The 23,370-nt window shown below is 40.6% G+C and overlaps 2 protein-coding genes across 3 annotated transcripts in view; both read left to right on the top strand.

The window, feature by feature from the left end:
* xk (X-linked Kx blood group antigen, Kell and VPS13A binding protein) overlaps positions 1–9,598 on the top strand; it is a 54,683-nt gene extending 45,085 nt beyond the window's left edge. For both annotated transcript variants that reach the window (XM_062977197.1, XM_003218916.3), the window contains exon 3: positions 6,122–9,598. In XM_062977197.1, the coding sequence (XP_062833267.1) occupies positions 6,122–6,951 (830 nt within the window). In that variant the 3' untranslated portion in view covers positions 6,952–9,598. The remainder of the gene's footprint in view (positions 1–6,121) is intronic.
* Positions 9,599–10,956: 1,358 nt separating this feature from the next.
* LOC100562545 (cytochrome b-245 heavy chain) overlaps positions 10,957–23,370 on the top strand; it is a 54,963-nt gene continuing 42,549 nt past the window's right edge. Inside the window, exons 1-3 of the mRNA XM_062977193.1 lie at positions 10,957–12,058; positions 15,267–15,362; positions 16,545–16,655. Coding sequence (XP_062833263.1) covers positions 12,014–12,058; positions 15,267–15,362; positions 16,545–16,655 — 252 coding nt within the window. The 5' untranslated portion in view covers positions 10,957–12,013. The remainder of the gene's footprint in view (positions 12,059–15,266; positions 15,363–16,544; positions 16,656–23,370) is intronic.

The raw sequence follows: 23,370 nt of genomic DNA, 5'->3' as shown, positions 1-23,370 counted from the left end.
AACCAATCTTGGCACACAGAACTCCCATGACCAACAGAAAATACTGGAAGGATTTGGTGGGACCTTGAGTTTTGGAGTTGTAGTTTACCTACATCCAGAGAGCACTGTGGACTCAAACAATGATGAATCTGGACCAAACTTGGCTCAATATGCTCAAATGTGAACACTGGTAGAGTTTGGGGAAAATAGACTTTGACATTTGGGAGTTGTAATTGCTGGGATTTATAGTTCACCTACAATCAAAGAGCATTCTGAACCCCACCAAGGATAGAATTGGGCCAAACTTCTCACACAGAACCCCCATGACAGGCAGAGAGATCTTCAGCCTTCTCTGCCAAAGGGGTTCCTAAAACCATTAGAAATATATGTATTCTGGTGGTTTTTGGTGACCCCTCTGAAATCCCCCTCACGAACCCCCCAGAGGTCCTGACTCCCAGGTTGAGAAACGCTGGTCTAGAGATTCAGGTTCCAAACCATACTTTGCCCACTTCACTGTTAACCTATGTGCCATACCATACATTTCTGTGGAATATCATAATTGGATAATCTATATTACTCTTGTTGGTATGAAAAATGAGACAATGCCAAACTTTAGATGTGTTACCAACTGCATTCTTAAGTATTTCTAAAATTATGAACATGTGCAGCAAGGTTTCCCGATGTGCCTGATCTATTATTAACTAGGTTAGAGCATTATTATTTTCCCATTTTTGGGCAGTCTTCAACCTGGCATTTGGACATGTTCTCTATGCAATATGGGCTTGTTGAAATGAGTGTATCCATCACTGAACACAGGTCATCTGTTTGGTTGGGGGGTCTCTTCTATTTCAGTGAACATTTTCTGCCAGAGTCATTGCTTCCTAGGGCACGACCATGGCGTGTGGATCCTATGTTGTGACTGCGCCTTTGGGGATTATGGTTGATGGTGATGGGATTTGAAGAGGAAGAAAAAACCCTCGTGATGAGGGTTCACTGGAGGAGTTGCGCAGGAAGCGACTTAGAGAGCTATATGGGGGATCTTCTGAGGAAGATTCAGATGGGGAGTTTGGGGAAATGGATGCTGAGGAACAGGTGGTGGCTGGGGAAGCGGGCACTGAATGGGCACAGCCACCGGAGATGTCTGGGGATTTGGGGCCTATGGATACTACTGAACCTGGGGTTTCTGCAGGAGCTGATCCCACTTGGGATGCTTGGAGAAGGGAGGATGGTTCTTTAAGTGTTCATGGGGCTAAGTGTGGGCAGGATGATTGGGACTCCGACGAATTGCTAGGTACTCCGGATCCACGAGCTCTAGCTGTGTGGAGTTCGGACTCTGAGTAGATTTGGGACACCTGGTGTTTGGATGTGAGTGTTTGGTCACCCAGGAGGAAGGGGAATAAAATGGGAATGTTTGGCCACTGCACTTTGCGTGTGGCAAGGTGTTGCTGAGGCGCCATTGGGATCTCTGTGTTTCCGTGAAGACTGGACTTGGACTATGATTCGGATGTAAGTTATCTGGGACTGCTCTGCAGCAGAGGGATGGAACTGTGTGGGTTTCCCTGGACTGCATTCTGATTACTATTTCTAGCTGCTGATACCATCTGGCTTGGCTCTCGCTGTGTCTTATCGTGGACCTGGTTTGGATGACTGCACCCTCTTCGGACTTTGGATTGAATTTGACCTGGCTTCTGTCTACGCCCTCTGACTGACAACTACTCCCGGCTTCTGACTACTGGTTTGCCTTTCGGAATTTGCTGCTACCTCCTGACCTGACCTTGGATTCTTCTGACGACAGCTATTCATCATCCCTTTGAAGCTCTCGGCTTTATCTGCACCGTGGAAGCAGTTTTACTGCTCTTCTAGTTTGTTTGTTTTCAAGCCAGTTTGCTGTTTTTCTTTTGGGAACTGTCCCTTTAAATCCGCAGAGCCGGCTGTCTGTTTTCAGAAACGGTTTGAAGCCAAGAGAGGCTTTTGCACTTTTAGTTATGCTCTGCAGCTTCTGGAAGGTTTCTAGCCTTCGTTTATTTTGCATATTTTCTAGCAGTCAACTCTATTTGTTCTCCAAAGCTGAATTGAAGCGTCTTTTAGTTTTTATTGAATGCCAACATGGGAAAATAGCGTGGCTTGTTTTTGAGTTATTTTTGTCCAAACTACTCTTGAAACACTGATAAGTGAAGTGTTTCAAGGATACTTTCTGTGTTTATGTTATTTTTGGCTTATCTTCGGAATAAACTCTGTTTTGTTTGTTAACTGGCGTCTGACTCTTGACATCCTAAGCACTGTTTCCAAGTTATATCTGAAATTTTGTTCTTGCTAAGGTTTAGCTTATCACATAAATAATAATCATATGCAGTATCATACAGTATACTGGCTTCCAGTTTCAATGCACCTGTATGTTTGCCCAAATCCCAACAGGAAGGATTGAATGCCTGGGACTAGCAAAGATGCCTCACCCCTTTTCCTGGTCTATTAGTGTCTCTTATTGAAGGATCTTCCTATGAATCAACTGTGCCTGTTTATAGCTTATGTTAGCAGCTTGGTGTAATGGGTAAACAGAATGAAAGGAGCCTCCGCTAGTACCCACTACCATCCTTATGGTGGCTCAACATAAGTCAGATTTCTTTAAAGTAGCAGTTCCTAAGGTGTGCTCAGCGGAGCCCACGAAGTATACAGAGGAGCTTCCCTCCACTTCCTCCCTACACTTCCTCCCTGCCAAGCTTTCTCTCTGTTTTCTTGCTTCTCCCCATTCCCCATCTTCCCTTGCTTCCCAAATCCCTTTCCCCACCTTCCTTGCCTACAAAAGCCTTTTGTTCCTCGCCTCCTTTGCACCCCAAGCTATTATTATTATTATTATTATTGACACAACGATGTTGTATGACACAGCAAACAAGATAGACATGCTGGATTTCGTTTCACAAAACCACAAGTCGAACACTTCCCAAGTGTCTAGGACTATGTGATGTATTTTCGGATGATGCGTGCAGATCCCAGCAGGGTGGCCTTTTGCAGTTGGCAGATCGTAATTTTGTCAATGTCTATTGTTTCCAAATGCCAGCTGAGATCTTTTGGCACGGCACCCAATGTGCCCATCACCACCGGGACCACCTGCACTTGTTTCTGCCAGAGTCTTTGAAGTTCAATCTTGAGGTCCTGATAGCGGCTGAGTTTTTCCTGTTGTTTTTCATCAATGCGACTGTCACCTGGGATGGCGACATCAATTATCCAAACCTTGTTCTTTTCCACAACTGTGATATCTGGTGTGTTGTGTTCCAGAACTTTGTCAGTCTGGATTCGGAAGTCCCACAGTATCTTTGCGTGTTCATTTTCCACGACCTTTGCTGGTTTGTGATCCCACCAGTTCTTTGCTGCTGGGAGGTGGTACTTGATGCATAAGTTCCAATGGATCATTTGGGCCACACAATTGTGCCTCTGTTTGTAGTCTGTCTGTGCAATTTTCTTACAGCAGCTGAGGAGATGATCAATGGTTTCGTCAGCTTCCTTGCACAGTCTGCATTTTGGGTCATCAGCTGATTTTTCAATCTTGGCCTTAATTGCATTTGTTCTGATGGCTTGCTTCTGGGCTGCAAGGATCAGGCCTTCTGTCTCCTTCTTCAGGGTCCCATTCGTGAGCCAGAGCCAGGTCTTCTCCTTGTCAGCTTTTCCTTCAATTTTGTCAAGGAACTTTCCATGCAATGTTTTGTTGTGCCAGCTGTCAGCTCTAGTTTGTAGTGTGGCTTTCTTGTACTGGTTTTTTGTCTGCTGTGCTTTGAGGAGTTTCTGATTTTTGACTTCAATCAAAGCAGGTTCTTCACTTTGCTTTACATATTCTGCCAGGGCATGTTCTTCTTCTTTGACTGCTTGTTTTACTTGTAAGAGTCCTCTGCCCCCTGATCTTCTAGGCAGATATAGCCGGTCAACATCACTGCGAGGGTGCAGTGAGTGATGGATGGTCATGAGTTTTCTTGTTTTTCTGTCCAAATTGTCCAGTTCAATCTGTGTCCAGTTTATAATGCCAGCAGTATATCTTATGACAGGCATGGCCCAGGTGTTTATGGCCTTGATGGTGTTGCCTCCATTGAGCTTGCTTTTGAGAATTTTTCTGACCCTTTGTGTGTATTCTTTACTGACCACAGTCTTCACATGTTCATGCTTGATGTTGTCCAGCTGTAATATGCCCAGATATTTATAGGCCTCTGGCTGGTGACACTTTATTGTTTGGCCATTAGGCATATTTATGCCCTCACTTTCAATGATTTTCCCCTTCTTCAATGCCACTGTCGAACATTTGTCCAAATTATTATTATTATTATTATTATTATTATTACAGTAGAGTCTCACTTATCCAACACTCGCTTACCCAACGTTCTGAATTATCCAACGCGTTTTTGTAGTCAATGTTTTCAATACATTTTGGTATTTTGGTGCTAAAATCATAAATACAGTAATTACTACATAGCATTACTGTGTATTGAACTACTTTTTCTGTCAAATTTGTTGGATAACATGATGTTTTGGTGCTTAATTTGTAAAATCATAACCTAATTTGATGTTTAATAGGCTTTTCCTTAATCTCTCCTTATTGTCCAACATATTCGCTTATCCAACGTTCTGCCGGCCCGTTTATGTTGGATAAGCGAGACTCTACTGTATTATTACAAAGGCGTGGTGTCCATCTGTTGAGGAGTTTTGATTGTCCTTTTCCTGCCTATCAGAAGGGGGTTGGACTGGATGGCCCCTGGGTCTTCCATTGAAATGCTGTTAAGTTTGTGTTAGTTAAAATTGTTCTTCATTTTAAATATTGTATTGTTCCTTCTTTCTTTCCTTTTTTTGCACTACAAATGAGATATGTACAGTGTGCATAGGAGTTTGTTCATTTTTTTCCAATTAGTTCACACAAACATTCTCCATCCATCTGCCACTGGTTTTCAACCTGTGGGTCCCCAATGTTTTGGTCTTCAACTCTTCAACAGAAATCCTAATAGCTGGTAAACTGGCTGGGATTTCTGGGAGTTGTAGGCCAAAACACCTGGGACCCACAGGTTGAGAACTACTGGTTTAAATAATATCTACTTCAGAGGAATTTGTGATTTCACTACCAAAGAATTGCTTAGAAGTTTCATGTTTGCAGATTGCTTGAGTGAAACTTGATGATGAAGCACATTACCCTGGGAACTTGAGAATAGTCTTCAGTTCACTCAAATGGGAAGCATTTTTCAATTGATGCAGGAAGCAGTGGGATGGGGCACAAAAAGATCAGAAATATTCTGCATCAAGTTTGCCTGTCATAAACTGTATACATAATATGCTATTGTTCTCATATTTTAAACTTCTAAAGTATATCATGGTTCCACATATATTAAGGTATCAATGGGAGATTTAAACATCTCCTGTCACATTTTCCCCTAAATTCTGCCATCCATACCGCACTACCTGTGTTTTGAAATTTATACTGAAGATGATATAAACCTTTTATTAACCTTCATATTTATAAGGAGAAGTGGTTATCTATGGAAAAGAGAGCCAAATTTTCCCTATCTCTAATAACAATAGTTCAGGAGAGCTTTAGTATAGGGTATGGGGCCCCCGTGGCACAGCTGGTTAAACCACTGAGCTACTGAACTTGCTAACCAAAAGGTCGGCGGTTCAAATCTGGGGAGTGGGCTGCACTCCTGCTGTTAGCCCCAGCTTCTGCCAACCTAGCAGTTCTAAAACATGCAAATGTGAGTAGATCAGTAGGTACCACTCCGGTGGGAAGGTAATGGCGTCATGCTGGCCACATGACTTTGGAGGTTTCTACAGACAATGCCAGTTTTTTGGCTTAGAAATGGAGATGAGCACCAACCCCCAGAGTAGGAAACAACTAGACTTGATGTCAGGGGAAAACCTTTACCTACTTTAGTATATAGTCGTGACCATGTATGCATCTGTGTCCTGGAAATCCTTTCTCAAAATTTGCATATGGAAGACTTTATGAAATTGGGACTTGGAAAATGTCTCTGAAGGGTACTTAAGTAGTGCAAACCATGTTATTTAAGTACTACTTAAGGAGATCCTTACATTCTAGTAACATACCTTCCTGGAACTTACTGTTATCCTAACCGTACTATTTTCAGAAAGTTCTGCTTGTATTTTCTTTCCTCAGGTATCTTCATGACCCTTTCTCTTCTATCAATTGTCTACGGAGCCCTGCGATGCAACATTCTAGCCATTAAAATCAAGTATGATGACTATGATGTCAACATCAAGCCGATGGCCTATCTCTGCATCTTCCTCTGGAGGAGCTTTGAGATTGCTACTAGGGTGATAGTCCTTGTCCTCTTCAGTTCAGTCCTTCAGATCTGGACCCTCCCAGTGGTGCTTGTCAACTTCTTTGCCTTTTTCTTTCACCCATGGATTCTCTTCTGGCAAAGTAAGTGTACTTTGCCAGAAAATATAGAGAAGGCTTTGAGCAAAGTGGGCACCACCATTGTCTTATGCCTTCTCACTTTCCTGTATGCTGGTATCAATATGTTTTGCTGGTCAGCTGTTCACCTGAAGCTAAATGATGCTGATTTAATTGACAAATCCCAAAACTGGTGTAGGCTGGCTTTGTATTATCTACTGAGGTTCCTTGAGAATGCTTTTCTCTTATTGATGTGGTATATGTACAAGACAGATGTCTACACTTACGTATGTGCCCCAATGCTGTTCCTGCAGCTGCTCATTGGCTATTGCATAGCTGTCCTTTTTATGCTTGCGTTTTATCAGTTTTGTCACCCATGTAAAAAGCTTTTCTCCTCCAATATTTCAGAAGGATTGGTGCTATGCTTCAAGTTCTTTTGCTATATCTGTAAGCCCCTTGGATCTAGCGCCTCTGTGGAAAAGGCAGATTTGAAATCACAAGAGGATTTTGAAAATGACACAGTTGCCAGTTACAAAACAAATGAAACCCAGAATGGAAATGCTCACCAAAGTGTTTCTTCCAATGCCTAGAGCAGGTATCTGAGATTCAAAAGTTAGCATGTAAACTTTACATAGCCATAGATCACTGCCTCCAAGCCATGTATGTCTCACTTTGAGTATGGGAGAATGTTCAACTACTTCTTTGCCATTGAATGTGTCTGAGTAGATGGTCGTAGACTTACCTTACACAGTGATTTTGCATGATAGTATGTCTTCTGATTATACCTTGCCTTAACATGGTAGGAGACATGTTGTATTATTAAGGTGCTGCAACACAAGCTTGGTTTTTTTTTTTTTTTTGTAAAATAATGACATTCTTATCATTACTGGTCACAATTTCTGGACACTATGCTTGGATGTAAACGTCATTCTATTGCTTTGGAGTAGACCATGCAATTACAAAGTAGCTGATGAAAGGAACTCTTTTTCATGCCAAAAGCTCAAGCCATCAATGGAAAAGGGAATTCAGAAAGACTTCTGAGTTTTCTTCAAAGACTGGCATGGACTGAGCCCCTCCACCTCTTCTCCATCTGTGATGTAATGTGTTATTTAATCTCATTTATTCTGGACTGAGTGCAAGATGGAAGATGCAAGAGGAATGTTGCTGCTTTAATTTAAGTTTTGCCACTTCTCATCATCCCACCAGCCAGATTTTTCTTCTACATGCCACCGATGTTGACAGTCTCCAAAGGCAGTTAGAAGACTTGGTTTTAATATTGTTTTATGATGTAGAAAATTGCCTTGCCTAGTTTTGTTTTTGCTTTGTACAGTGCTAAAAGAGCTCCTCTGGATTGGCACAGTGGATAGCAGTAGCTAAAGAAATGTTAATGTAATTGAACTACAGTTTTAGTAATGTCTTATGATCAATACCTGTTGTTTTATATAAATATTTCCATTATGCCAAACCTGTTGATATTACTGAAAATGAAACGCTATTTGCTAGAATGCTAGCATTATGCTTTCAATTGATGTGAAAAGCCAAAATTCCAGCATCAGTTTTGGATGCTGAGTTTCAGCAATGAGAAAACCTAGTTCAAATTCAAGTTAACTTTGAATAAGCCATTTTCTTTGGCTATCCACTACATTTTGTACTTCACTTTCTTCCAAGGTGCTTGGACTGTTAGTTTACATTACAATTCTATGTATGTGTATTTCAGAGCCCCCTTACAATACATATTTGGTGTATTCCCAATGTAGCACCATGAACAACTCTCCATAACAAATTGGAGAAAATTCTCCTGTGTCACGGAACTAGTTTCAAAGTGAAATAGCTTCAATACATCTTCTTTGAGTCCCTTCAGGGAGATAGGGCAGAATATAAATCTATTATTATTATTTTATTATGACACAGCAAACAAGGTAGATATGCTGGATTTTGTTTCACAAAATAACCAGTCAAACACTTCCCAAGTGTCTAGGACTGTATGATGTATTTTCGGATGATGCGTGCAGATCCCAGTAGGGTGGCCTTTTGCAGTTGACAGATGGTAATTTTGTCAATGTCTATTGTTTCCAAATGCCGGCTGAGATCTTTTGGCACGGCACCCACCGGGACCACCTGCACTGGTTTCTGCCAGAGTCTTTGAAGTTCAATCTTGAGGTCCTGATAGCAGCTGAGTTTTTCCTGTTGTTTTGAATTTTTCTGACCTTTTGTGTGTATTCTTTGCTGACCCAGTTTTCACATGTTCATGCTTGATGTTGTCCAGCTGTAATATGCCCAGATATTTATAGGCCTCTGGCTGGTGACACTTTATTGTTTGGCCATTAGGCATATTTATGCCCTCACTTTCAATGCCACTGCCGAACATTTGTCCAAACCAAACTCCATGCTGATATCAGTACTAAAAATTCGGACAGTGTTGGTCAGAGACTGGATTTCAGTTTCCGTTTTCCCATACCGCTTCAGGTCATCCATGTACATCAGATGTGAAATTTTGTGAGATTTCTTAGATGTTTGATAGCCGAGATTTGTTTTTTGTAAGATTGTGACAGAGGGATTATGGCAATAATGAAAATATTATTATTATTATTATTATTATTATTATTATTATTATTATTATTATTATTATTAGGAAGAGTTCACTTTTCAAATTTTTCAAGACAAAATGGCCAGTGGCAGCATTGACTAAGGGATTCGGATAGTTGTAGTTCTCAAAAGTAAATTTGGCAAACTTTGGAGTGTTGTACTTCCAATTTTATTATCCTAACAGGACTAAAAATGTCATAAATTAAACAAGATTTGTAAAGAAAAAAAATCAGAAAAAAATCAGAAAAACAATAATTTACAAATCATTAGGAATAACAAAGATCCAAAATCCAAAACTGGTGCAGGGGCACATCATTCCATTGGGCCTCCATTTTGAAAACAAACAAACATGCATCAACTTCATCCCAATTCTCAAGCAAGTGCCACGAGCCTTATGTATGAGCTTGAAAAGGACCGCCCTGGTGGGACTAGCAGTCAAGCATCAGTGCACATTAGGATGACAAATATGTATGCCATGTTATCTTTTTGTATCAAATATAATAATGTTGACTTATCTGTTCACATGTAGCCAACTACCACCTTCACTCCTGGAATATTATCTTCCCCACCCCCAGTGGAGATGGTGTTACTATTTTATATATGGTGAATTGATTTCTTTCTAGAATAAAATCCCTGTTCTCTTTAAAAGTTGTTTGCTGTAACGAACCACATTTGGAGCAAAATCTTCTCTATGAGGCAACAGTTGGTAGAAGGTAGGGACTGGTAATGTGCATTCAAGAAGAAATATGTGTGTCATGCAGTTAGTTCTGTGCCACCAAAGTTAACCAGCTGCCCTCAGATGTAGAGAATCATTGCATGACTATTGTTGAAGAATGGTTTTAGCTGCTAGTTCGCTTTGCTTTTGTTCAGACGAGAGAGGGAAGCAAAATAATCTTGTCCTTTGTCTTAGGGCCCTTCCACACTGCTATATAACCCGGAATATCAAGGCAGAAAATCCCACAATATCGGCTTTGAACTGGGTTATCCGAGTCCTCACTGCCATATATTTCAGTTCAAAGCAGAAAATGTGGGATTTTATTCAGCTGTGTGAAAGCGGCCTCATAGAATCATAGAATAGTAGAGTAGTAGAGACCTCATGGGCCATCCAGTCCAACCCCCTGCTAAGAAGCAGGAAATCACATTCAAAGCACCCCCGACAGATGGCCATCCAGCCTCTGCTTAAAAGCCTCCAAAGAAGGAGCCTCCACCACAGTCCGGGGGAGAGAGTTCCACTGTCGAACAGCTCTCACAGTGAGGAAGTTCTTCCTGATGTTCAGGTGGAATCTCCTTTCCTGTAGTTTGAAGCCATTGTTCCGTGTCCTAGTCTCCAGGGCAGCAGAAAACAAGCTTGCTCCCTCCTCCCTATGACTTCCCCTCACGTATTTGGACATGGCTATCATATCTCCTCTCAGCCTTCTCTTCTGCAGGCTAAATATGCCCAGTTCTTTAAGCCTCTCCTCATAGGGCTTGTTCTCCAGACCTTTGATCATTTTAGTTGCCCTCCTCTGGATGCTTTCCAGCTTGTCAACATCTCCCTTCAATTGAGGTGCCCAGAATTGGACACAGTATTCCAGGTGTGGTCTGACCAAGGCAGAATAGAGTGGGAGCATGACTTCCCTGGATCTAGATGCTATAACCCTATTGATGCAGGCCAGAAACCCATTGGCTTTCTTAGCAGCCGCATCACATTGTTGGCTCATGTTTAACTTGTTGTCCACGAGGACTCCAAGATCTTTTTCCCATGTACTGCTGTCGAGCCAGGCGTCCCCCATTCTGTATCTTTGCATTCCATTTTTTCTGCCGAAGTGAAGTATCTTGCATTTGTCCCTGTTGAACTTCATTTTGTTAGTTTCGGCCCATCTCTCTAGTCTGCCAAGATCACTTTGAATTCTGCTCCTGTCTCAGGTAGTGAAATATCTTAAACAGACCAGCCTGGATGTGTTACCATCCTGTGGGAAGCATTTCATATCCACACTAAAAAATATGTTCTCTTCCACCCAAGCGTTTGTGGGCCTCTCTAAATCATCCAGTGTGGTTCTAGTCAAAATATAGGGTTTGCTATTATCCATGGTTTTAGGCATCCATGAAGAATCTTGTACCATATTCCTCATGGATACAGGGGTCGTACTTCATCAATACTATAAGTACAAATGACTTTTAGTATTACAAACAATTACTAACACTACTTATAAGTGACACTGTGTGGCAAATGGTTCACATACAATACCCTTACAAATAATCTGTACTGTGGGTTATTTCTTTATGTTACAAATAAGAGCCACCGTGGTTTGAGTGATAGACTAGGATTCTGGCAACCAGGATTTGATCCCTTCCTTGGTCACTGGGTGACCTTGGGCAAGTCACATTCTTTCAGCCTCAGAAGATGACAAAGCAAACCCACTCTGAACAAATATTGTCAAGAAAACCTCTTGATTAGGTTACACTAAGTTTCTGGTACAAGCTCAGAAAATTTTCTTTTTAGAATCTTTCTTTTTGGAGAATGCTATTAAGTATTACAGGCTAAAACACTTTGGGCTAATAGAAAAATAAATCTCTCCCTCTCTCCCCCACCCTCTCTCTCTATGCTCCCAGTAAGAAATTCAACCTGGGATTGGGATCATAACCTGTTCTGGATGAGGGTATTCCCTCTGAAAGGTCATAACTTGTAGGTGCACTTGGACCCAGGGCTGTTCTTGCAGGTCAGGGTGATGGCCAGGAGTGCCTTCGCCCAGCTTTGGCTGATGAACCAGCGGCATCCTTTTCCTTATACAAGTGTTGATGCCTCTTAGCTTCCAACACAAACAACAAGATCCAGACACTGCCTACAGAAGAAGCAAACATGTTCATTTCCATAATTCCCGTGTTTAAAGTTTGATTTGTGTTGTGGCTTTCAGACACAGAGTGAGAAAGTGGAGCACAAGTTAAAAGCATGTTAAGTGTATGGATAATTAGCATGCACAATGAAAAGGGGAAATAAGCTCTTGCAAGTTTGTAGAAGCTTTCACTTCCTTTCACATACCTCACAATAAGCGAAGCTAGTTCAGTTTCATTTGTGCAGTCATCATCATGGGCAACTGGGTGGAAAATGAGGGACTCTCCATATTTGTCATTGTAAGTACAATAACCATACGTTTTAAGTGATTTTCAAAATTTATAATTGATTAGTTTTATGAAAAACTCTTCCTATCCCTTAACTTCAAAATGTGGGATATATTACTAGCTTTTAAAGCATTGTATTAACAACAGAAATGGTTCTGCAAGTCACACATCAGAAGGTGTAGTTGTTAATATGTGCCTTCAAGTCATTTCTGATATATGGGAATTCTAGGGTGAACCTATCATGGGGTTTTATTGGTAAGATTTGTTCACAGCAAGTTTACCTTTGTCTTTCTCTGATGCTGAGAGTACTACCCATTACAAATGAGTTACTCTCTTAAGGAAATGTGTACTCCTTGTGTTAAGTCAGTTTGTTCCCAAATGCATCCATAAGTAACAAAATGGTTGCATTCTGGAATAGGTAGGAAATGAGGTGGACACTGATGTCATAGCACAGGAAAACTGCTGAATTCTCAGGGTCCCTTGTTGTGGATAAAATTAGAGATTTCTCCAAAACTGACTGGCTATTTATGCTACTACAAAAAGAGGCCATGACAGGTAACATAAGGGATTATTTATTAATGATATTTTACCATTTGTGTTACATACCACAGAACAAGTTCTACATAATCCTCTTTTTTTACTTGCATATACCTGCCTTGCTAATGAAAAAGCTAAACATGTAATTTTTTAATTTATGAAACAGATAATTGTCAGATCATTTGATATTTTAATAACTACCTCATTTAAAGAACTGGTACAGCTATCTCAAAAAAACTAAGATATTTTGAGTATATACATGACCTTGTATATCTTTAAAGTTCTGATAGATTCATCAGGATAAATAATGGTGTTACTCATTACCTGAAGAATGGCCCAGGATCAAGAAAAGCTTCATGTTTGAAGAAATTCTCACCAAAGTGTAGCCTCTATTAGACAATTTCTTGCTATGTCAGTACATTCCCTCCTAGATCTTTTGGAATACAACTCTCAGAATCTCTCAATCACCACGGCCAGGAATTCTTGAAATTGTTATCTAAAACATGTTTTTTCTAAGCTCTGTTCCCTCCTAATTTGGTAATACACTGATCAATTGCAATGACAGCAGCATGAGACTGCAGTGGTGCCATGATCACTGGCTTGAAGAATGGTCTTTTAGTTGCCCCCAGAGTAACACACACAAAAATTCAAGAAGCTGCTCTTGGATCCGTGCGGGACAAGGTATATTAGGACTATGGCCCATGGGAACCAAAAGCTGAGATCCTATGTCTGCGTGTAGCTCTTCCACGTGTGCAGTTTTGTTACTGGTAGAAAGGGAAGGGAGGAAGTGATTCAGATCATGGAACAGCAGATAGCGTGAGCTTGATTTCAGGACTAGGGGATCAGAGACAATTTTCAGATAGAATGCGGTCACCTTCTTCTTCCCTTGGAGTTAAGAGCAACTAAAGTTTCATGTTCTGAATTATTTCCTTGCCCGTGACATCAGCTGCCAGGCAGTGGAAAAATTGTGGACAGAGCAAGGCAAATGAATTGCATCTGCATCACGTTCAAAAAGTGCCTTAAGTTGGCATAAAGTGCTTTTATGTGCCTACAGGTCACTAATAGAATGCTGGCATGGTTGTCTGAAAGTATTGTCACTTTGATTCACTTTTTATTTAAGCACTATGAGTATTAGTGACATCAATAGAAATAAAATGATTTAAGCATGATTTGATCATGTGCATTTGTTAGGGTTATAAAGAGAAAATATCCATCTGATTTCCTCTGAATTCCTCAGGGTATCTTGTAAGGTAAGGAACATTGTTTGAAAAAGATTGAGGGGATAGTCTGCTACACCACATCCATTTTGAGAAACTAGAAATAATATTCCAGTCACTGTCAGATTTTTTTCAAAAGAAGCAAATAGATCTTTTGTTTATCTCCTCTTGTTTTTGTTTTGGGGGGACGTTGGTGGAGGTGGGACATTGAATAAAAAGGATCAGTGCTGCCACAGGACATAGCAAAATCACACTTCTATGAGTGATTCCCCCCTCTACACACACACACACACACACAGCATTTTTATTTAGTTTCAGAGTATGTTGTGTTTTGTAACTACAAAGTCCAAGGGCCATTTGATTCCCTCTTCTACCCCATAGGTTCAGTGGCCCAATATACTAGAACACTCTCCTATTGCATGTCAAAGTTAAAATAGTCCCATGATGCAGAAGAACAAGATTCAAAAGTGTCCCAGGATCAATAGATTAACAAAAGTAGAAATATAGCATTAGCTTTAATCTAAACCTCTCTTTCTTAACTTGGAACCCTGTTGATTAGTCCCAACCACACTATACTCACTGAATAATTTGATGAATGGTAAATTAACACATATATAAATCTAACTGACTCAACGGTTCTACTTTAGCCAATAGAATCAAGATCTTTGATTTTGTCGTGGTAAAGGCAAAGGTTTCCCCTGACATTAAGTCCAGTCGTGTCTGACTCTGGGGGTTGGTGCTCATCTCCATTTCTAAGCCGAAGAGCCGGCATTGTCCGTAGATACCTCCAAGGTCATGTGGCCGGCATGACTGCATATAGCGCCGTTACCTTCCCGCCGGAGCGGTACCTATTGATCTACTCACATTGGCATGTTTTCGAATTGCTAGGTTGGCAGAAGCTGGAGCTAACAGCGGCTGCTCACGCCACTCCCGGGGTTTGAACCTGGGACCTTTCGGTCTGCAAGTTCAGCAGCTCAGTGCTTTAACACACTTCGCCACCGGGGCTCCACTTTGTTGTGAGCCACCACTAAATTTGGGATTATTAATAGAATGAATGCTGTACTGTAGGAGCAGGCAGGCAACAGATTGGAATGTATAGGGACATCTCTTTGTCATTTGCAGTAGATCAACAAAGGCATTTTTATTTCTGTGTGCTATTTGTTTTCGTGTGCTATTTGTTTTTCTCTTAGCTTCAATATGTGTTACCTGTAAAATATGAGTCTTAATTCATTGTCTTGAGTCAGGTCTGTAGACAGCTGTACCAGCCACAATGAAAGCTCTGCACTGAGCTTTCTCATATATACCTGGTCAGATCTTGATTTTTACAGTCTGTGGTTCATGAAGTATACTAAATAACTTTCCTGTCTACTATTTTGCACCTTGATGTTATTTTAAAGAAAAACAAGAATCTCCCCTATATTGTAAAAGCTTGGAAATAATTTCAGATCATATATTTCTCCCTTCAGCTTGTGTGGCTGGGTTTAAATGTCTTCCTTTTCTGGTGGTTCTACTTATTTTATGACCTCGGGGAACAGTTCTTCTACACAAGAAAGCTTCTTGGGGTAAGTGCTAGATACCTGTTTTTCATATACAGTAGAGAAATAAGATTAACTTCATTTGTCAGAAGAGGAGACCCCCCCCCCCTTAGCAAACAGTGGATTTTCTGAAATGTTGTAACTTGGTTACAGCCTATTATTAAATACAGTTATGTTTCTTTCTGTTCACTTTTAAGCAATCCTAAAATATCTGTTGGGTGGACTTCCTCCCATTCTCATTTCCCCTTTTCTTCTCCCACTTCTTATTAGATTCCAATGTTCACTTTGCCACTTCAAAAGTGAGTTGTTATTTGAAAAATTGGTGATGGCACAGTGACTCTACTACTGGCTGCCAATTCGTTTGTGGACAAAGTACAAAGTGTTGGTTATTACACTTTGGGTCCAAGTTACGTATGGGAATTTGGGAGTTGGAGTACTGTACTCTGGGGAGGTGCTTTCAAATTTAGATTCAACCTCAGAATGCTACCTGACTTATCTGTCAACCGCCAGCTGGCACTTCTGGAAGAGGGGTCTGGTCTGGCAGGACAACAGCATCAAAATCAAAGAAAAAGTGAATAAGCAGTGGATAGATAAATGTTATATGAACTCCCTGATTAGACTCATCCCAAGTATGCAATTCTTTTGGATCCTTCCCTTTCTCATATCTATTAATGGTAGTCACAGGGGAGGTATATGTGGGGTTGACCAACGAAGGAGAATATTTTGTGGAAGAACGCACGTAAAGTTAATTAAACCAATCAGGTGAGGTGTTTTTTTAACAAAATTATTTTTCCTTGTTCTCATTATAAGGTTATTCCCACTGCACCTGAACTATGATTGTTGGTTAGTAAAATAAATGTCAAAATGTTTATTACAATCTTTTTGTCAAGTGAACGCTGTTTGAAATTATTTAATTTGATTTGTATGTCATTAATTCCCATAAACTACTGTTGGTATCCTGTATATTAATGTTCAACAACCCAAGGTCACTAAATTAAATTGGACTATGGTTTCCATCATCCACCATCCAACATGAAAGTTTTATTTCTGTAATGGTGCCCATGTTATGTTAGACTACTATAATGCAGTGTAATATTAAGCCACTTGGTTCATGAAATTCAGGCCCATGAAATTCTTCCAATTTTGTCCCAAAGCATTCTTGAGATGATGCTTTTTTGGTGAATCATGATGCCATTTGCTTATGTTTAGCCATATCTGGCCCTGGCCCGGGCACCTGCAGCATGTCTGAATTTCAACTGCTTGTTAGTTCTGCTTCCTGTGTGTCGAAATCTGCTCTCCTTCCTCAGAGGCTCAAGTGCGGTAAGATATACATTTCTTTTCATGTATACCTTCATGAAAGGTAGCCACCATTCTTTGAAGATAGTGTTTGGTCTGAATTATCCTAATCTACATTGTTTTTGTTTGGTTCATGTTCTGAAGCTTCTCAGAAGATATTCTGTGAAAAACATATGTCATGATAGATTCAATATTTTTTTCCTTGGCCCATAACCATTTCAAAAAATGTAGACGAGCTTTCAAAATATCAAGAAGAATGATACTACTTTTGCTTAACTATAAATCCTGCTTTTTCTAAAGCCTTGTCCTCTCCCAGCCAGGAAAATGTGTCTTCAGTCACTTATCAGAGATAGGAAAGACTCTTGTTCTTGGGTGGTTGTATGTTTTCCGGGTTGTATGGCCATGTTCCAGAAGTATTCTCTCCTGACGTTTCTCCCACATCTATGGCAGGCATCTTCAGAGGTTGTGAGGTATATACCTCAAAACCTCTGGGGATGCCTGCCATAGATGTGGGCGAAACGTCAAGAGAGAATACTTGTGGAACATGGCCATACAGCCCAGAAAACATACAACCACCCTGTGATTCCGGCCATGAAAGCCTTCGACAACACTCTTGTTCTTGCTGTCACTGAGTCCGTCCACAAGCTCCAGTGGCACTGAACCTGAGTGTTTTGCTCTCTGCTCAGAAGGGAAGAGAGAAGACAAATAAGCACCAAAAGATCACTTGTGGGGCAGGATGGCAGGAGAGTGAAGCCTGCATTAAACACAGAATGGAAAGACTCACCCAAATATTCTCTAACCCATGGTGGGTTATGGATAGGAGAATCCAGTTCTCATCACGTTTTCCTGTGCACTTCCATAATATATTCATAGAACTGCACTCAAGCATGCTTCCCTGGCTATTATTGATTAATTAGTATGTTGTTTGTACAATTCAAATTTCTAAATGTAAACTTAAAACAGCTTGCACTTACGGTAGTTTAATAAATGTGTGATTTGATGGGCTCTCAGTCGAATATTGGTTAACTGCAATGGTAGCTTCAGTTACATAGCTGCTTCAGTTGAACCATCTGTTTTAGTGAAGAGATAAATCTGGCATATAGTTTCACCAGCAAAAACCATCTAGCTCAGTAGTTCTCAACCTTTGGGACCCCAGATGTTTTGGCCTTTAACTCTCGGAAATCCTAACATCTGGTAAACTGGCTGGGATTTCTGGGAATTATAGGCCAAAACACTTGGTTGAGAACCACTGAATTCTAACTCAAAGGTAATGATGAAGTTGGAGCTACTCACAGCAGAGAATATCATACCATGTTTCCCCCCAAAATAAGACCTACTCCGAAAATAAGATCTATCATGATTTTTCAGCATTTCTGAGTATGCTTGAAAATAATAAGCCTTAGATATAGTTCATTTAAAAAGTCAATTTGGAAAAATAAGACTGCCCATGAAAACAAGCCCTAACACATCTTTTGGAGCAAAAATTAATATAAGACCCTGTCTTATTTTGGGGAAAACAGGGTACCAATAAGTTGCCTAAATAACACATTTTTTTAAAGTATGACTAATAAAACCTGCCATTTATGACATGTGCAACTTCAGTGAACATAGAAACACCTTTCAACATAGTAAATGGAAAGAAAGACCTTTCAACATTGTCAATTAGAATACAATATAAGACAAAAAGGCCTTTCAACATGGTAAACTAGAAGAGTGGTTTTAATTTTTGATCAATTTAATAAATAATAACAGTTTTATTTTCCTTGCTAAATCTAGACTGATATTACTTTTACATTATTTTCATACTGATGATAACAGAAGGGCCCTTCTCTAGACACCCTTAACTACCGGTAGGCATGTTACCAGAGTGGGACTCCTCTTGGAGGGGAAGTGGCTGAGAATTACCCAAGATATTGCTATTTTTTTGTTGGGGCATTTTGTGAGACATGGGTCTGGAAACCACTGGGCTGAAGCAAGAGTTCCTTGGCTCTTTGTATGCATTTTTGGCAAGATATTATAGCAAATGATGAGGAAGTGATACAAAGTGAGAGTTTCTTCTTTTCTAAGATTCCACATTTGCAAGTAAGCATGAGTTCAAAGGAACAATTTATGCTGTTACATTTGTAGAGCTGCAGGAAGACAATATTTTGCCTTCTGAAAATAATATTTTAATACTTGAGTATAATATGTGTAAACTAATTTACACCAGATTCATGCAAGCTGAACATCCAACTTTCTTTCTGTGAAAAGCTTTAATGATTAGTAGCAAATAAACCATCCTTCTGTTATTTTATGTTAACTCTATAATTTCATTTCTGCTTTTGCAAATAACATATACTACTTCAGATACATTTATGAATAAAGAAAAAGCAGGGGTAATCACTTCAGTCAACAGTAAAATACCTATCATTCCTTTTCATTCATAAATAAAGTAAAATCAATACCATAAAGTACAAAAAAATATTCAGAATTTTTAAAATCCATTTTAAATATCTGCCACTGGTTAGTGCTTGCATAACCAATAAATACAGGCACCAGGTGCTGTATAATATATTTCAGATGAAAGGATTGCAAAAATCACCTCTTGTTATTTCTTTCCTAAGAAAACCCTATGAAATTCATGGAGTCACCATAAATGGACAGGTGACATGAAGGGACCTGCAGACACAAATGAGGAGTATCCAAAAAGGGTCTTACAGGGCTTGAAGAATTCAGGAGTCTCTGCTCACAAGTTTTTCTGCACACCTTCACACCCAAGTCTCCAAGACTGGGAACATGCCCACAACCCCATGGCTCATTAGGCTCTCCGTAAATTGAGACAAATGTGTTTACAGGGCTTGAGTGAAAGATCTTCTAGACTAACAGGGAAGTTTCAAGACAATCAGAGTTTCCCACTCAACCTGAATCTCACTCAGTGGTTGCTATTGGAACCCATGTCAGTGGTGTGCTCAATTGGTTTTATTGTTGTTGTTGTTGTGTTTATGTATGCCACACTTTTTTCTCTACAACAGAGACTCAAAGTGGCTTACAATAAAACCAATGCAATATAATTGAAAACCTAAAATATGCAAACATTAAAACAGAATTAAATATTAATGGTATTAAAATATCATTAAAACTGATTAAAAATGTATTCAGAGCTAAAACCACAGCACAGACTTGATTGGTTAGCTGGTGATCATGGCTGCCCAGCCTTAATTTAATGTTTTTTTTCAGCACTTTACTCCAGCCCTGGCCCCATAGCTCTGCGTTTTGCACAAGCCTGCTCTTCCCTCTCATATCTGAACATGCCACTTTTTCCAAAACTGGTTGTGATGCTGACTGCTGCATTTTTATGATATTTTTACTTCTTGGTTTTTAACTGTTTTTAATTATATTGTTATATGTAACTTTGAATTTCTTGTGTATGCTGGGCTTGGTGTCCATGTAAGCTGCTCCGAGTACCTTCCGGGAGATGGTGGCAGGTTATAAGACTAAAGTTGATGTTGTTGTTAGACAAACTTCCTTCTTTAAAAGCCTTCCTGAGTAAAAACGTTGAAGCCTGCTGCCAGAAGGACAGCAGGCAGGGGGCCATTCTGGTTTCCCTGGGCAGGGAGTTCCAGAGTCTTGGGGAAGCCACCGAGAGAGAAGGCCCACTCTCTCATTCCCACCAATCGAACTTGCGATAGAGCACCACCAATAATCTTTGAGGTTCAGTTTGAACTAAAATATGTTTTGTACCTTGGGCAGTTCTATTAAAGTTTAGATTAAAACCATAAATATATATTGAAATCACCAGCTGCTGTTGATCAACACATTCTGTTTAGAGCCTGTCATATCTTCAGTTTCTAATTGTGAGCTTCCTGGCCTATTTTATCTCCCAATTCTTATTGTTGTCATTCTTGACTCTTGGGTAGTTCTCCATTCCTGTCTCTTTGTTTCCCTCCCATCAGCAACCAAGCCCCTTAGGCCATTTCACTCTATAATTTCTAGCATTTTGATACTACATTTAATTATCATATTTCTATCCAATCAAATCCTTGCATTTAGAGCAGGCATGGGCAAACTTTGGCTCTCCAGGTGTTTTGGACTTCAACTCGAGCTGTTAGGAATTGTGGGATTGAAGTCCAAAACACCTGGAGGGCCAAAGTTTGCCCATGCCATGGCTGAAGAGACATGATCTACATGTTCTCCCGCAGTGTTAGTATGCTATGAAAGACTGATCCTGTCTTCCGCCTCCCTCCAAACTATTTTGCAAAGTCCTACTTGGATAGGAGTCAGGGCCGGTTTAACCTATGAGGCCGGTTAAGCTGCCGCCTCGGGCGCACGCCGCTAGGGGGCACTGTCGACGCCTCGACACCACCCCTTAGCGCTGCCGCTGCCGCCGCGCTGCCACGCCGCGCCAAACTGCAAAGTGCTGAAGTTGCTGGACACAGGCGCAGATCGGCTGGCCAATCTGCGCCTGCATCCAGCAACTTAGGCCGATTTGGGCGATCTGAGCTGTGCGCATGTGCACAGACAGCTCAGATCGCCCAAATCGGCCTAAGTTGCTGGGCGCACGCGCAGATCGGCCGGCCGATCTGTGCGTGCGCCCAGCAATTTAGGGCGACATGGCCGATCTGAGCTGTGCGCACTGGGCGGGAGGCGGGGCACCGCCAGGGCGGTGCCCCGCCTCCCACCCAGCATGACCTGGCCCCGCCTCCCACGCTGCGTGGGAGGCGGGGCCAGGGCGCGGGAGGCAGGGCCCGCCGGCGCCACGGGAGGCGTGGCCATGTGCCTCCCGCGACACATGGCCACGCCTCCCGCGGCGCCGACGGGGGGGGCGCTTTTCCCCACCCCCGCTTAATATTTTAAATTTTCTCCGGCCAGCCCTGATAGGAGTACATTTATTATTGATGTTTGATAGAATGTTGACCCTTTTTCAGATATTGGAAAAACCATTCCCAAACTCCTCCAGTCACAATGTTACCTTTTTGAGTATAACTTCTAGAACCCTCCATTATGACCAGTAATTGTAATAGCTGTAGAATTTGAGAGATTACAGTAAAAAAAAGGTGAGCTTTCCAAGGTCAGCCCATTCCATACTTGTAGAAAGATGAGAGTTGTTTAGCAAATGGCACTGCTGTTTACAACTACAAAGATTAAGTACCGTAGTTAGAATTAGTCATTTATCCTCCCTCGTGTCAAAGTATAGGTGGCCAACTGTGGGAATGTAAGCTCTAACAACATTTCCTCCGTTAAGTGTGCATGTAAATGCAAAGCTAAAACAGAATGGTTTGTCTTTTTTGACTGAAAGCTGTTTGGTGCAACTGTCAGTTCTTGCTTGTGCAAAGCCTCATCTCACATTATTTCACCTTACTCTCTTGGACCAGTGGAGATATTCCTGCATTAAAACAGGAAATGTGATATTTGGAGCAGATCATTGATCTGCCTGACCTTTCAAAATGGGAAGCTTTAAGAATGTTATAAATTTTATTTATACAGACACAGGCCAGAAGGGAGTGCTTTATCTTTGGGTGCATTTCTACTCCATTAGCTTGTAAAACACACAAGAAGTGGAAGAGTAATCATTTATGTCAGTCTCTTTAGTGTAAATATCACTGGGCATATACTGAGGAAGATAATTTAGTAAACTTCAGTAAGACAGCTAAACTTGAAAAGATTTTTACTGTTTCAGTGTATTTTTGGTGCTATGTAACATAGGTACACTTCCCAGATAAAATGTGTTGCCATATTAAATAATTTGTAAAATGTATAGTTCGACAGTGTCCAGCTTACTTTATTTTAACCCAATCAGAGATCTTATGAGGATACTGTAGATAAATAAGTAAATAAATCCAACCTGATCATAGGAGAAGGTCCAGATCACGTCCTATGCACGAGAACTCCCATCAGCAGCATCTCCTAGAGCAGTAGTTCCCAATCTTTGGTCCTCCAGATGTCTCCATCAGCTTGCCCAACTGTTGGCAATTTTAGTACCTGGATCATCAGAGTCTGAAACCACTGTTCTAGAGGAATCTGACATATGATGCCTAAACCCAGAAGCCCCATTTCATTTTATTTGATTTAGCAGTTTATCCTATGTCACACCATATGGACCAAATCTACTGTTAAATTAATATTAAAAAGTTTAAAAATCTCAAATTCTTTGTCATTTTTTTTACATTTTTAGACAAAATATATTTCAAGATAAAAGTTCAACAATGTTATATTTACAGATTTACAGATACTATTGAGTGTCATTTGTACTTGGCATGGTTTCTTGATTATGAAGATGTTTAGGAAACACAAAGACTATATCCCACTTCTTCCCATCTGAGATGAGACGAGAGAAGTAGTAGCAGCAGCGAAATGTTGAAAAAGACACTTCATTGTTTTGCTCACCTCAGGAGACAAAATATCTTGGACCTTCCCTCATTTAGCAATGATTTAGTCTTATCACTTATCTGTGAGATACAGCAAGATAATTAGGGCATTGCATATGCATAAAATGTTCAGAGCTGAACATGCCTATATTGCATACTCCATTTCCATGCTAAAGATAATAAAGTAGTAAGAACATTTGCTCTTATGGACCTGTTGATATTATTACACGAGGTTTCAAAATCAGGTCTAGCATTGTAAGCTCATCTAGGGTTTGAGCTGACACACTTCTGGATAGCAGATAGCCACTTTTCTTATTGCACCAATACATTCCCTAAATGCTTGAAGAAACTACCCTGTTTCCCCGAAAATAAGATATCTCCAGAAAATAAGACCT

Source organism: Anolis carolinensis, chromosome 3, assembly GCF_035594765.1.
Source record: "Anolis carolinensis isolate JA03-04 chromosome 3, rAnoCar3.1.pri, whole genome shotgun sequence".
Taxonomy (NCBI): domain Eukaryota; kingdom Metazoa; phylum Chordata; class Lepidosauria; order Squamata; family Dactyloidae; genus Anolis; species Anolis carolinensis.
The sequence above is the reverse complement of the archived record's forward strand: the minus strand, read 5'-3'. Positions and strand labels throughout refer to the sequence as shown.